Source organism: Ambystoma mexicanum, chromosome 11 (genome assembly GCF_040938575.1).
Source record: "Ambystoma mexicanum isolate Mex_15411 chromosome 11, UKY_AmexF1_1, whole genome shotgun sequence".
Taxonomy (NCBI): domain Eukaryota; kingdom Metazoa; phylum Chordata; class Amphibia; order Caudata; family Ambystomatidae; genus Ambystoma; species Ambystoma mexicanum.
Window position 1 is genome coordinate 889,099,933 of NC_090934.1, and position 16,817 is coordinate 889,116,749.

Below are 16,817 nucleotides of genomic sequence, written 5' to 3' on the forward strand. Positions count from 1 at the left end.
AAAGAAACCATCAAGACCAGAGAATTACTCGAACAAAACTGTCTTCATCCGTTTCCTGAAAGTCAAAAGATTACTATCCACCTGCAGTACTTTAGGAGGCTTATTCCAAGTCGTGGCAGCCTGCAGCTGGAAGGATCTGCCATATGCTCTAACTCGTTTATTTTTGGGGCACACCAAGCACAGAGTATCACTAGTTCTGGTACAGCATGTCCATTTTTGTGCGACAATAACATCCTTCAGATACGCTAGTGCTAGACCATGAAGGCACTTATGCACCATGGCATTCACTTTAAAACAGTTTCTGGAATCCACAGAAAGCCAGTGAAGATTTGTTCGATGAACTGAAATGGGCTTGTGTCTAGATGTGCCCTTAGCAATGCACACAGTGTCATTGTGCAGGACCTGTTGTTTCCTTAGCCATTGCTGGCGCCTGCTAGGAGAGCATTATAATAATCTATCCTGGGCATGATCAGGGCTCTGACCAACATAGTACAGTTTACTTCCGAGACATATGGTTTCATCAATCGAAGTAGTCTCAAGTGATACCAGGTTTTTACTAATTACATAATCAATATGTGCCTCTGAACTAAGTGAGCATTCGAAAACCACCCCCAGCATCTTAACCTTAGTGATTGGGTTGATAACTGATCCTCAATATTGAAGACTGCGTATTCATCAATGACCTTAGCCCGGGCTTGGGCTGACCCAAAGATAAGAAGCTCCATTTTGGCTGCGTTGAGACATATACCGTTTGAAGCCATCCAATTTTGAATGGATTTGTAAGTCTGGGAAATCATCTCAGGGTCTTTTTCATACTCCACACTCAGTGTCATGATGAGCTGAGTGTCATCTGCGTAATTTGTAAAGCATACTCCCAACTCATCCAGCCCGTCACACAACAGATGACAGAACAGGTCAAACAGGGAGACAGAAAGTCAAGCACCCTAAGCACGGGCATTTGAGCGGCTTGCGTTTCGAACAAACATCTTGCCAAACGACTATGGACAAACTGTTGTTCAGAAAGGATGTAATCCAGGCAACAGTGCCACTGATACAGTTTACCATGCTAGATAGCACAGGTATAAGCTTTTCATGGGCCACAAGATCGAAGGCTGCTGATAAATCAAGTAGCATCAGCAGCCCTGATTTACTTGTGTCTTGTCCCGGTTGCGCTTTCTGTCTCGTAGAACCTGCGGCACAGGCGGTGTGCCGGCGTGCGGACGGTGGCCGTTCCACACTACTGGCCACCATTCTGTGCAGCTCTCCAGTGATCTGGATGGTGGCTGCCATGGCCCACCATGGGATCGTGAACGGCAGGGACCACGTGTGCTAGTGCAGCCTGGGATCTGGTTGTGGCCTGTGAGAGAGTAGTGGCCACTCCGCCGAATTGAACAGTGGTGAGGCGTGCCTGCGATGGGTGGGTCCATGAGGATGGCTGTATTGTGAGGTGCTCTCTGCCTGGACTGTGTGGGCCAGCGTCACCTGTGGCTAATAGAGTAGGAGTGCTGGATTACCATGAATTGCTGGTACCCAGCCATACTTGTACACTGAGCTCGGACTTACCCAGAGCACCTGAAATCTTATTTTTCATTACTGCAATCCTTATTGAATTTATTATAATTGAAGGAAATGTAAGAAGGGCATCCCCGCCCCCCGCTTTCATACTTGTACTCTGCCATTACCACTTGGAACAATATATTGGGTTTTGTGCTTGTTAGATTTTTACTTTTGTGACCATCTTTGCAAAAGGGTGACATTCCAACCTTGGTGCCCTGAAGTACCCATGGAAGAGGGTGCTTACATACTCAGTTGTGTGGACTGGGACAGGTGCATATTGGTGGGTGCAGAGTAGTGTGCCCAGCCAGTTGAGAGGTGTCGTGCCAGCTGAGAGGTGTCGTGCTACTAGTGGGTGCTGCTTACAGTGAGATCTCCCTGTCCCATCAGATAAAGTGCCCGGGTGATACTCATGGTACCATGATAAGAGGAGGTGTGGGTACCAAGAAGCAGGGCAGTATGGATGCATTAACAAAACAAGCAGCCAAGCCAATAGGAGAAGCAGCACCTAAAGAAATTACAGACGCAACTTCCTGACCAGATTATGCTTTAGACTTGAGGAAACCATTCACCAGCATGCTAACAGGTTTCACATCGGTGAATGGAAAACTGGACGAGATCACAGCTAGCATCAATTCACTGCATCACAAACTGGATACAGAAAAGGCCAGGATGACGGAGGTGGAGTCAAGAATCAGCAGAGTGGAGGACAATATGAATGGAGTCAAGGTCTGCACAGTGGTGTTGGAGAAGCAGGTGAAACAACTCACCATGAAGTGCGATGACCTTGAGTCACGCTCGAGGCATAACATACACATTGTGGGGATTACGAAGACGGCTTGCAAGGGGCAGATAGAGGTATTCAAGGAGTCCCTGCTGAAAGAATGACTAGGTGACCAGGTCTTTTCTGGGCATTTTGCAGTGGAACTTGCCCACTGAGTATTGGCCCAAATAACCAAACTAGGTGCTGCCCTGAGGCCCATTTCTGTGAGAGTGCTCAACTATAGGGATAGTGTAAGGGGAGTTTTCCTAAAGTCCCACTTGGAGGTAAGACTTTAGTAAGCCATCCCAGTGGTTTGTAGATCCCCAACTCTTAGTATCAGTCTGTACTACTCAGAGACCTTGGTAGTGTGGCAGAGCAGTCAGGATTATCTTAAGAGGCAGATGTGAGCTGTAGGTAAGTACGCGGAACCTAGCTAGTAATGCACATCAAAGAAACACACATACATTTATATTAAAATAAAGATGTATTATATTTGCAAAAGAGTCACTGTTAAATACTTAGCAAAATAAACCAACACACACAGGTGTACTTTCAAAATGCCACTTCTTAGTTGGAAGTTTCTGAACTCAAACAATTGTTACAGGATTTTGAAAGGTCTACCGTACTATCGGTAATAACACACAACCACAAAGTAATACGGTAATTGCATTTAGTCAGCATCTTCTTTATATATAAAGCTGAATGTATGTGTGTAAATGTTTGTCCAGCTATAGATATCCACACCGTTGAACCCACGTCTAACACATTTTGCACAGATTGCTCTTTTGTCTGGGGCATGATCATAGTCTATGTTTGGATTCAAAAATCTTATATGCAAAAAAACAAACAAAAACTATTTATTTTATTGCGCCACTCCAAATATCGGAAATGGCAAGGTTACAGTTTACTTAAATTAATTCAGAAGAAGAGAGCACAATTAATCAATCTTTCTTGGACATTTTCTCAAAAGTGCTGAAGCCACTAAGTGACTGAAACATGCTGCACAAAAAACGAATATCACTTGGAAAAGCTCCATCTGATGCAAAGCGAAAATCAATATTAAGAGCTTCTGAAACACAACAACAAACAGCAGCACCACTTCCCGACCAGAGGACAAGAGCGACATCCTCCAGGGCACATGAGACACCACTTAATCAGGACAGGGGCAACGACGGGTACCTCAGCTAGTACACATTTAAGATTGTGATTTTTGGGAAGGAAAACAGTTGACTAGTGTTAACCTAGTTGAGCTTCAGCTTCTGGAGGGAGTTTCACGGCACAGCAATTCTTTCAAAGCCAAAAACGCAACGCTAGATAAAAGGTAGTTCGTAGCGGCGTGAAGTCTTGCAAAACCGTCAAAATCTAGTCACTAGAAAATAAGATACAAGAAGACTTAACCAACGTTGGAGACCCTGTTAAAGGACTCGCTAAAGGGACACAGCAGTGGCTTGAGTCAGAGGTACGAGGGGGTTGCCCTGAACACCTCTTCATCCACTCCAATGCTCTGGAATGACTTTCTGAAATAAGGTAAGCAATACCTTTTCCTCCACAGTAACTTAGGGTTGAAGAAAACATTTGTGGTGGATGCTCAGCGATGTTGCAACTTTGGTCCTGACCTCCGGATTCCTTGGTCTGATGTCGAAAGGCAGGACAATGGACAGTATCTCTCTGCATCAGTCTCGACGGAGGACCTCTCACACACCTTTCAGCAATTTCTCTGGTCACTCTGTGGTTTTGTAACCTTTTCTACAGCACCAACATAGGACGCGATTCGCTGGTCAATCTTCTTCAGTTCCTTCAGTCCCACACCCTGAAGAGTGGGTCTGGTTGAGTTAGATTGCGTCTCTGGAGTATCCTTGAGGGATCAACAAAGACTTGGATCGAATTGGCCTTTCCACGGTGATGCACTTGAAATGGGCAGCAGGTCTCCTGGTATTGGGGTTCCGCAGCTCTGAAAACTCAATGGACCTCGGGAGATGGCTCAAAATAAAGTTTCTCTTGGGACTGGTTGTTCTCACTAGTCAAAGGGAAGGAGTCGTCCTCTTTGGAGTCCTCTGTCACCCAGATAACAGGGTCAGGACAGCAGTGGTCGGTTCACTGTGTTGCAAATTGTCTGCAGGTGTCTCTGGTCATCTTCTTCTTTGGTTACTTCAGCTTCCAGTGGTCGAATTGCTTTTCACTCCAGGAGTCTCACCTTTTATACAGTTCCAGCACTCACTCCTCTGCAATCTTCTATATAAAGTGGCTTTTGGCTGTCCAATTACGACAGCCAGGCCCCCAGTGGGAGCTAGTCCCATTCAGGCCCTCTAGCAGACAAAGACCAGGGTGGTGGAAAACTCCTCCCCCACTTCCTGACTGCTCGGACACTCTGGAGTCTAGGCAGGGACACCTAAGTGTTCCTGCCCAAGGTAAGATACACACATAGGCGTCTCCCTCCCAGAATGGTAGAAGAAGAGCTAACAAAGAACAACCACGCTAATAATGGCGAAAGAAGAAGGGAGGGCCAAAGTTGGTGCTTGGGTGCCCCTATTGTGCACTACCGAGGCTATGGACATAGCCTGCGGTAGAAAAATCACACAATAGTTGGAAGGACACGTCCACTGATACCAGCTATAACTAGGCTATTGTCTATGTGACATAAAAGTCACAGGAGCAGAGAGAAGAAGGGGGATACTTTGGCACTCCACATAAGGTGGTGTGTGTCATTCCCTCAGACTATAATGTTTTAGGAGGGATACTAAGTATTTCTCTGTCCTGAAGAACTGTAGTTACTCATGGATAAAGAAAATAATATCAAAGGAGGGCCCTAAAGGTCCACAACAACACTGCTCATAAGGAGCTGTGTGCTACAATAGTAAAATACAGATGCCTTTAAGAGTTATGAAGTAAAATAGACTCCATAGAACACGTATAATACAAAGGAAAGAGTTCCAAAAGACAGAACCGATAAGAATGAATGAGTGGTAAAAGGTTCCGCAGTGAAGGTGGGAATGGTTAAAAAATAAATGCTATAATGACCTCAGGAAGAAGTGGTACGTTTAGAATAACCCCAGAGGCATTCCAGAAATACCACCTCCACCAGTGGCAATCTCTGAATTGGCGGAATTTGTGAACTACCACCTTCAAAATGTGATACCAGCTGATGGCGGCCTGTAATAAAAACCTCCAGCCAACGCTAAGTGACCCCCTTAGTTTCTCATTCAAAGTGGAGCATTTGGGAGAAATTAATAATCAAAGCAGAGAGTGTATATACATTCTGAGGCCCTATTTTGAGTCCAGCCGTAGAAGTACAAACATGTGGTCTCAATTTCTTCTTTCTCGCCCATATTCTAAAGTAATGCAGGGAAGGGTCAATAATGAAGTTCACCTGCTTTATTTTGCATCGTACAGTAGTGATATTCACTATTGTACACAATCAATTCATCCCCATCCACCATGTGTTAGCATGTGTTAGCATAGGTAGGGCTGTACATTTAGAACATTGTGGAGGCCCTCAAATTACCACATGCAGCAATGGAAAATCAAACTGTGAGACCGGTCTTTCTAAGGGGGCCCGAAAGATGGCTGGGGCGGGGTGGGTGGAAGCGAGGCTCTTCATAAAGGGAGTACAGTGAATGCTTTCAATAAAACATCAACAGAAATAGGGAGGGATCAGCAAAAAAAGGCTTAAATACCACTGATACATGTTATCCTGGGTGAAAATCAACAAAACACAAAACGTTTCTTCTTTAATGGTCTGTGTGTATTCTAATGCAAACGCTGCCTTTCTAAAATTAAATATTTATAATAATACAGTTCCTCTGAGCTTTAAGAGAAGGAGGTTATTCTGGTACAAGTGTACCTTCCACATAACCGAGTGTTCATTGTAATGCAATCTTTCCCATTCAGGAGTTATTCATACCGCAAAGTCTTTCCCTTCAAGAAATAGGGACTATGTAGAATCAGAGTAACCCCATTCAGTGGCAGCTCCTCCGTAAAGGTGTGCAGGAGAATGCAATATGAATGTTCTGTATGGGTTCACGTGTGATTGAGAGAAAAGTTGAACGGACATGTGATTGTGTCTGTGGATGGGGATGAGTGTGTTTGTGAATGTGTTTGTGTATGGTGGGGCTGGGTGTAATTGGAGCTACAAATATGGACATTTGCTTACTGTGGCTTTGCAGCTTTTACTAACATTATGGGCAAAGCTAACTTGCTGAATGTTCTTTCATGGGGACTACATTGGTCAGCCAGCATGGACATTTTCTTACAGTGGCATGACATATTTGCTGGCAATATGGGCAGAGCCAACATGATAACAGTTTTTACCTTGGGAGGGGTTGTTGTAGGGTACTACAGGGGAGCAGCCAGTATGGACATTTTCCTACAATGGCACAGCATGACCAACAGGAGAAAATCCACATATTATGGTACTGTTATATTTTGGAAGAGCTGTATGGCCATGTTTTCTTATAATATTAGTAATAATGACTTTATGTGCAGCCAGAGAGCATGGGCATGTTTAGGCACAGCCAGGATCAACATGTTATTTTACACTGGCAGAATACTAGCATACTTTGAGGGCAAAGGCATCATATACGTGTGTTGAAATATGCTTCTGTGCACTATTGGTGAATTGGCATCTATTGGATGTTTTCATGTGTTACCCTTCAAAAAAGACAATTGAATTCTGTGTGTGGCTTTTTACCAATTGTTTCACAAAAACTGTGCTGAAAAGTGCACCATTTTAATACATAATTTAAAAAATGTTCCCGGGGAGAGAACCCCTCCCCATAATCCCTCTTGGTTGTTCAGGGATCTGTTGATATACCCAGTTGCTCCTGCATGTTCAGGGGGAATGTTTATGCCCTCTAATGCAAACATTCACCAGCTGCCAATGCCTATTTCAGGGCATGCGTAATTGCCACCCAATGCACAACAAAACCTTGATTTATATGAAGAAGAAACAGAATTACAGTATTGTATTAAAAAAAGTGAATGAATATCTATGTTCTCAATTTATATCTTCAATCTGCCACATTATTCTACATCATGGTGTCCTGTGCAGATTATGACCAGATTCCATACATTAGATCTGTTGATCCTTAGACCCTCAACAGCAAGGGAATCAGAACGGTGGCTCCTTCTCTACCAGTTTTCAAGAAAGAACCTAATGCTGAATAAGGACTATTTGCAGTGCCTGGTCTAAATTTATTTTATTCTCAGGGCAAATATTATCAACTGCATCCTCATAGGCCTCAATTTGCTGTACCTTGAACCCAATTCAAAGCTTGCATGAGACTTTGTGCTTCTTTCTTTGCTTTACTTTTTTGTTTTATTTTCTTTCTGTCAATCCTTTCTCTGCTCTGTTTTCTTTTAACTATCTTATCTCCTTATCCTTCCATCCATTCATTCATCCACCCATCCATGGATTGGTCCTGGTCCTTTCAAATAAACTCCCTTCTTTTTCATCCATCAATCCATTAATCTATAGACCCATCCACCAGTATCCAATCTAATCGCCCATCCATGCGCCTGACCACCCCATCTCTTTTCCCAATCACAAAGCCACTCTCACTTCAATTACAACCATCCATCATTGAATCTTTTCTCTTTCATTTAAACAAAAATCTTATTATTTGTCCATATAGCTGTCCATACGCCTATCCATCCACCCTTCTTTACATGCTCATCTATCAACCCATCATTCCATTATCCCTTTACCCATCTGTCCTCCATTACCTATCAATTGTCCTTTCTACCTTCCTTCCCTCCCTTCCTTCCTTGCTTCCTTCTCCTTATATTCCTGACCATCCTCTTGTTCTCTCTTTTCTTATTCCTCTTTAGTTTTTTCAAATTCCTTTCTCTTTTTCCTACTCCTTTGAACTCCTGTATTCTTTCCTTTCTTTTTCTTTCTCATCTTTTGTTGTCAATATTTCTATGAACACTCCAAATATTATTTTAAGAAATGCTGTTGAATTCTGGGTGCTTTTGTTTGTATGTTTACATTTGACTGAGCAATAATGCTGCCCTCTAAACCACACCTACACCCCCACACTGTCTGAATGTGACTGGTTAAGGGGTTGGTTGTGAACATTTTGATACGTTAGAGGCGATCAATGCAATTTTGTGTAAAAATGTTTCTCGACAATACTCACATTTTTGTGTTCCCCATCAGGTCCCTCACAACCTGAAAGAAAATACAGAAATTTCAGTTATTTTAAACATTTCTTTGTGTTATTCTTTGCTGATTTTAGATATTTCTAATCCATAGTTTACAGTATTCCTTTGTACCTGACAGTACACCTCTCCATCTCCACACCCTGCCCTTGACATGAATTGGTCTGATAAGTGAAGGATGCCACATGTTAACAATAACATAGCTGCATGCCATGTCTTCTTGTATGTCTCTTTTTTACACTCATGATTATCCCTTACCTTACAGATAGAGTAATAAACCAACAAGCATTGGCAAAGCAAACCTTGTTTGCTTGGGAGAATGTGTTAGATAGTCTTTTGGCAGACATTACCATTACGTGACCAGGTATTCGTAACAGTTCGGAGCTGATACCATTAATGGACAATTAGTACCATTATGGCAGTGCCTGGCAAATGCCTATCCCGTACCTACACAAAAGTCTAAACTGTGATTGTTGTAAAGTGATTGCTAACATTGGGACATGATAACTTTATATTTATGAAACCTCGTTTGTTTTTCATTATTTTTCATGATTTATGATTACAGTTCCAGGCATTTCTACAAAGTTTAACTCTTACTGAAGAAAGAAAAAGTAGACAGATTCTGTATTATCACTCATTTAACGTGTGACATACCGCACAGAACTCTTAAGTTACCTGAAACTGTAATACTTAATGGCTGTATTTGGGGTTTGGTAGAATGGTTTCCAGTAAGTAAACATGTTTCCATGACAAAGGGCCTGATTTACAAAAATGGTTTCAATGGGACTTTCCAATGTTAAAAAAACAAGCGTTTGTAGGTGTTCATTGAAAATGGAAGAAAAACCCATCCTTACATGCATCAATTTTATACAGAGATCAATAAGACAAAACGACTGCAAAGTTCACAAAACCTTACACAGGTCGCAAGTGTTATAATCCCTTCTGTTCACATCATTCATGCTCTACCATTCTCGCTGATGAGCACCATGGCTGATGGCAAATGCAGTATTGCATTACTATATTTTAGAACATGTATCCGTGTGTGTTTCGCTACCTAGCTATTAACTACAAATAGAAAATAGAAAAGTCCCTTACCTGTCTCTAAAATATTGATACAGAAAAAGAATGTGGCAACAACTGAATCAAATCCAACCTCACTGGTAAACTTGAACAACAAAATGAATGTCATTGCTTCAAAAAATCAGAATTAAAAACTGCTTATTACAAAATATGAACCTGAAGAATAAATAATGTTATTCGAATCGTTAAAATACCATTTGATGCTGATAAGTATTATCTCTGAGCTTTTTCCTGTGACTCTGTCCATGGTTTTGCCGATTGTGTAATCTCAATAAAAAGCGCAGCGAGATCATGTAGAGGAGCAGTTACATGCCTCCACATGAAATCCTGCCCCCAACTTCCTCTATTTTGAAGGCCTGAGATTGTGCCATGTTTGATACCAGCAGTTTTGCCAATACAGCGGTGGATATTCGAAAGAAGGTATCCACTGAGAAAACCCTATTGAATGTATCCCAGAAGAGACGGCAATTGTATTGTATTGTTTATTATTGTTTATATATATAGCGCTGATACACAGGAAAGTGTTTCAAAGCGCTCAATCTGAGGGAGGCACTCCCTGATACAACATGAAAAGGAGCCAAGAGAAGAAGCTAGTGACATCACAAGAGACATGCGTGACACCCCGAGAATATTGGATGAAGAGAATGCATGGATCTTACAGAAACTGATGACGAAGTTAAGAATTTAGTAAACTTTCATATGCAAAAAGAAGATTGCACATGTGCGAAGTGCTGCAGAAAATCAACCGTTGAATAATTGTACAGAAGCTGAAATGCAAGTAGACCAAGTCATCATAGAAGCTTGCTATAAGTAGTGATTGGACTGCAGGTGAAACTGCCATTGTATAGGAGCTGGACATCGATGTCATGAATTTAGTAAGCCCGTTCCCATGGAGAGGAAAGGCTAAGAATTGTGTCACAACAAGCATAAACTGAGATTGTGGAAGTTCCTGGTGAGGCTGTCTGGCCTGGTATCAAATCTGAAGCAGCCAAGGTCGGTTATCTATTCTTGAAAGCAGTGAATGTGCAAAGGATGAATCATCCCGGTGCAAAGAAAGAACACCAAGAGTGGCAAGTTTTATTCATTTAAGACATTTAAATGTTGCAAAATTGACCAATTTGTGGTCACCTGTAATGTGAGAAAAGGATGGAAATAGAGTTGAGCTTGGAGTCCTAGAACAGGGATCGTGTGAGCCTGCACTCTCATATATGTCCACAGACAAGGATACTTTGCAAGGCCAAGATCAAAGACAATCTTCATGGCAGAAGGCATGAGTAATGAGAGATGTTGGGCTAATTGGGTGGGGAGGTAAATTCAAGTCCACCTTCTGGCATCTGGGTCTGAGCTTACATGCTGCTAAGTGAACCGAATGTTCCAGACATGGCAGAAGTGTGCAAAACAATTGTAGAGGGCGTATAACGAAGGGCCTTATAGTGTGAAGACAATGATAAACTGTGTACTCAATAGTGTTAAAGATTACATGTTTATAGAGGTAGGCATAAATTGTTCACCTGACACTGAACAGCCAATCACAATCCTAGTACCTATGCAATGTATACTTGGATGTTCCCCTCACAGCCTTTGCTAGGATTTCTGTTCGTTGCCACGTAGTATGATGTCAATTCTGACGTATTTTTTGCCTACAAGGATGTTTTTTATGAGACAATCATTGAGAGCCTGAGCGAACATCTGTTGATGTCTGTGTAACCTCCCTGTTTTAGATAATTGTTAATAAAACAGTAACTTTTCCATATTCCTGAGTTGGTTTGATTATTTGTGCTCACAATTACCCTGCAATCCCATCCATTGCTTGCATGTTACTAAAGGGCCATATGTTCATGTGGTAGAGGTGTGGATGGTTGAAAAATATCCAACCTAGAGTTTTGGATGATAGGGCATCCTCCACAATTAGCCGGAAGATCGCTAGGTTTCCTCTGGAGAGCAGCCGATAGAAATAAACTTGCAAGAAGAACCGAGACTGTGGCAGGTGCCCCTTTGATGAAATCCTTGCCCTGTTTTTACGGGCACTCTGTGGACGGAAGGCAAAGTGTTCGGATTGAAGGAGGAGTTGATACCGAAGGCCTCATTTCGATTTACGGATGGCGAGTAGATTAAGGGGTATGGCAAATAAAGGAGATGGGATTGTGATCATTTTTGAGTAACAGGAAATATTGTGAACAGAAAAGGTAGCACCTACAGTTTGAGTACTGGGTCAAGAGGTTTCAGAAGGAGACGTCTGAAATCCCAACGGGGTAGAGCAGAAACATAAAACGCGTAATCAGGATTACGTAAGGTGACGTCTCAAACCCTGTATAAGGTATAAAATAAAGGCGAGAGAGATAAGGTGATAAGTGTTTGCAAATGTGTAATGTTGATTAGTCTGAATGTTGTTCGTTGAGTAAAAATATCGAAGAGTGATAGAAGGTGTGAAAAAATTAAGGAAATAGGTGTATTAAATAAGAAAATAGGTAAACTGTTGAAATTAGAGGCTTGAAAAGTGGTGATTTAAGCAAAAGTATAAAGATTATTTAACAGTCTGGTAACTTTTGACAATCAAGTGAGACTTGTCATTATGTGAGACACTCCTCTTATGCACTTATGCAAAACCTTACCAAAGCACATGCCCAAACTCAAACAGTATATTGTGGAATGGGAGAACGGAACGGCAGATAAAATGTTCATTCCGTGGCCACAAGGGGGATCATTGTCAAAAGCGGTATTGCAACACATGACCACACACTTGCATGCTGCATATACAGGGAATAAATTAGAGAAAAGATTAGTGATTTTAGAACTCTGGAAAATGTACCAAGAAGAAAGAGAAGATCCGCCACCCATCCCCTTAAAAATATTTCCTCCTACCACAGTGATACCTACTATTCTTGGGGAGAGGGCTGATGACATATGGAGAAGAGCAGGATATTCAAGTGGGACAGCACAGAATACAGCGCATGATGGAGAGCCGTTTAATAATTGTAGAGCAGTTATTTGGTGGGCTTTCAGGGTACAGTACACTTGTTTGTATACATGAGAGGGAAAATATCTGATGTCAGGAATTGTCATGAATGCTCAAGGGTTCTCTGGAGCTACGAGTTGAGTTCATTTTCCCAATGAATTACCAGTCTCTGTAGCAGAATGTGACATGTCTGTTCCTTTGTTAAATTCACAAAATTTTGGGACGATATTTGGTGACAAAACTAAACATGACAATTTCATTTACTGATCAAGGAATAGTGTGCTCCACTCAAGGAATAACCTATTTAAACATGGGAGAATGTATTCTGGCATTCACAGGGCAAGTGGCTCTGCAAGGCTTTCCAGTAGACTTAGAGATTTTTCTATATGGAAGGAGAATTTTACTGACATGGCTACCTGGCTTGGTGGGAAAAATTGTGAGGAAACCTAATGAGTGTTTGTTCAGACCGGAAAATACCTATGGACGAAGAAGGGGGTGTCACAACCTTAACCCCAAACCATGGGACACGGGCACCATGGCCCTAGCCACAGTACTCAAACAAGGCTAGAAAGGCCCACTTCGGCCCGTTGCGGGTACCTTGGATGCAATCCTGGCGCCATTGGCACCAGGCTCACTTGGGAAGCAGGAATTCCAATGTACAACGGGTGAACATGGCTGCCCCCACGAGGATCATCGGGGAACTGCAACAAGCAGTCTAGAATCAGGGCGGGTCCCGCCACAAAGGCACCTGGGATACCGGCCGGGTATTTAAACCACACCTGACCCAATGCACATGCTTTGCGTTATTCTGCTCTTGCAGCGTGACATTCACAGGGTCCTGCTCTGCATCCTGGCCCACACGGGCGAGAGACTTCAAGAACATCACCATCCTTACCTGTTCAGCTCCAGCTCTTCCATCCAGTCGGAGCCTTCGGGGACTTCACCATCGTCCTCCTGCTACCCTCCTAGGAAAAATAGAGAGAAGAATCAGAAGCTACTTACTCAGCTCTTCTGGAGGGCCTCCGCCATTTCGAACATCTTCCTCGGCGTTCGATCCCCATCTATTGCCGCTTCCAGGAATCCTCTGCGACCTGTAAAAGAACAACAGCACAGGTCAGACCACTTCCTTACCTTCTCAAACTCAGGTGTCAGCCTCGACTCGCTCCATCAGCCCCTACAAAACAAGAGAAGAAGGTTATTGGAGCATTTATCCATACAGACATTATTCTAAAACCTCTAAAAGATTTACCTGAAGGGTGGAGTCGCAACCGATCTAGACTCCGGGCAATCGCCGGAGAAGTAACTTGGCGACCAAGCCAACAACGACGCACCCCTGCCCAGCACGGCAGGACGGAGAGCGCAGTCTGAAAATCAAGGTGAGAGAGGTCCCGAGGGGAGAACGCAAGGGGAACACGGGGAGGTGGGTCCGTCGAGGGAAGGAGAAGTCTCTCCTCCTGTCTTCTAGAACTGATTCCTGGCAGAACAAACCCCGGGGAAGGTGTGGTGTACCTAGAAACATCCCAGACCAGTTGAGAGGCGCCCCTGTGGATGCAAGGTGAGCGTTATAGAACGTGAAGCCGTACTTAATAATCCACCAGGACGACCGGTATGGAAACCTCAGAAACTGATCAGTTGGCCCAGTTGAGGGGGCATTGCGTGCAGAGGTTCACTCATTGGGGCAGGAAACTAACGCCTTGGGGAGAGAACTAATTGTGACCAATGAAAGAATGGACGACTGTTAGGCAGAATCCTGTGCAGTTCCCTTGGGGGACACTGCAAAAAGATTAAGACTACGGGAGTAAGCAGTAAACCCAATTGGTAGCAGTCTGAACCACCCAGATTTACCTGCTAGCTGTGGCTGAGCAGTCAGACTTCTCTCAAGAAGAGTAAGGCAGTATATATAGTATACACAATAGGGCTAAAAACACAGTAGAGCAAACAAACACTGACCAGAGCTTTGTATAAAAAGTATATAATTATTTATTTAAAATACACTTTAGGCAATATAATAGCACTCTAAATCAAAAGCAAGTTAAAACACAGTCAGTTAAAGTATACACACCTCCTTTGATAACTATTAGACAAGTCAGAGTTAAAACACCACTATTTGTTAAAACAGATGTGAGCACGTAACCTAAATGGCACTCCAATAGTTAGGTTAAAGGGAGAGAAAAAGGCAGAGCATAGAAATAAAACAGGTCCCAACACTTTTAGGAGTTCCCAGCAAGGGAATAAAGGCAGTATATACTGTAGAGCCAAAGTTCATAGGCCAGGCCCACTTTAAATGGAGCAAAGCGAAATGTGCCCAGGATCACATGGTTTAAAATGCACTAAAAGTCTTTGCAGAATGTTCAGAAGAGGTTGGGGCGATTCAAGAAGGTAAAGTTAGAAGGTCTCGGGCCAACCCAGTTGGAAAGCCAAGGATTTAAGGGTCACCTTGCGCAAACCGAAGAAAGGGAGGCCAGGCAGGACACAGTACCTTAGAGAGGAAGCTCCAGCGGTGGCAGTTGTTCCTGGCAGTGGTTGCAGTTTGTTGTTTCGACCAGGGGAAGAGAGGATCTCGTCGAGGAGGAAACGTGGAGTCATTGCACTGCACAGGGATAAAACCAGCCGTGGAGTTTGTTGATAAAAGGTGCGTTCCTTTTATTTGCGGCCAAAGTGGTGAAACTTGGCTATCCGGCCACCGTGGTGCTTGGCACGGGCCATTCAACCAAGTGACGTCTTTGGAAGGTGAAAGGGGCGAACTGGTGGGTCCCACAAGCACAGAGGAAGAAGACTCGTCCAGCAGATGATCTTCTCTTGTCGTTGGTAAAGTGGTGAGTTTGTTGCAGCAGGGCTCCACCGGTGGTGGTGTCATTGCAGATGACTCAGCTTCTTCCCTCTTCGGATTCTTAAGTCCTGTTGCGACTTCTGAAGTTCCAGTCCCAAAGGCCCTGCTTTTATGCAGAAAAAAACCCCATTCAACAGCGTAGCTGTCACTCAAACATGCTAAGTGGTGAGCCGGATGGCTCACCACTGGCCCAATCAGAACAGAGTGCGACTTGAGTTGCTAAGGCAACACAGTCCAGGGTGCCAATTCCCTCCCCACCCATCCTGTGGAACCCAGGCAGAGTGGCACCATTTGGAGGGCTTCTGTGGAGAAGCCCGCCCAAAAGTGGAACAAAGGGCTCGACCTTGGTCAGAGTTACAGAGACGGACACAAACACCATTTTAGAAAAGAGTTCTGGCAAAAAGACCCAACCGTGGATTTAATATTAAATAAATCAACCGGCAGTATCTTTAACATTGCACCAAAAAGTGTTGCCTTTAAATATGCCGGTGGAATATTTTGCGTGGTAACCACTGCCACCAGCCAGAAACTCGACGAGGGGGGACTGGACAGTGCCCCCTTGAAAACAGACCCAGGGGCAATATAATTAACCCCTTCCAGTACTTCCACAATATGATGGTTTGTACTGGTTCTGTTCACAATTTAGGACTAGTAAAGTCAATGGTGACTTTACATGCACTGGGAGACAGTAGTCAGTCCCAGGGTATGGAGTCTATGTTTGGGGGTCACTATGACACCCCTGTGTTACTGCATTTAGGGTGCTGTGTAACATACACAAAAAACAGATGATACCCTATGGAGTAAAAGACCCCATAGCCCAAACACACAAATAGTCAGAGACATACCTCAAATCATGCCTAAGAGTGGGAGCAAAAAGAGTCTCACTCTTAGCAGGAGAAAAAAAACAAACCCCAAAAATCCAGCAAAGCTGCTGGGGGACTCACTAGGTTTGGGAAATTAGCCTTACAAGAGAATTCTCCCTAACAACGACATTAGCAGGCAACTTCTTCAATCACAAGCCGGGCAAGCCCCGTTGCCTGGGATCACTCCCTCAATGCCAACTCCAGTGAGCAATCCAGTCCAGATCATCATACCTAGAACAGTACCACTGGCCCCTCTGGAGCGATTCTCGGGAGATCCCCGATGATATGTAACCTTCATGAAACAGTGTCGCCTCCATTTTCTGTGTAGACCTGGGGCTTTCCCCACCGACCCGTCGCATGTGGCCTTCGTCTTATCCTACCTGAGGGGAAGTGCAGCAAATTGGTCGGTGCCACTCATCAGACGGGATGACCCCCTGTTACAGGACTTCAGAGGGTTTCTTCAGGAGCTGGAAAAGCTCTTCACCCGACGCCACCATGGACAGGCTTTAGATAATTAACTTTTGTCTCTTCGTCAAGGGAACCAGGACTTGCTGACATATATCACCACCTTCAATAGATTGGTGTTAGAAGCGGATTGGCAGACTACTCTTT

At 43.6% G+C, this 16,817-nt stretch overlaps 1 protein-coding gene across 1 annotated transcript in view; it reads right to left on the reverse strand.

Annotated features, from left to right (window-relative positions):
* LOC138503894 (mucin-5B-like) overlaps positions 1-16,817 on the reverse strand; it is a 1,431,798-nt gene that overhangs the window by 349,236 nt on the left and 1,065,745 nt on the right. The window contains exon 26 of the mRNA XM_069623965.1: positions 8,455-8,486. Coding sequence (XP_069480066.1) covers positions 8,455-8,486 — 32 coding nt within the window. The remainder of the gene's footprint in view (positions 1-8,454; positions 8,487-16,817) is intronic.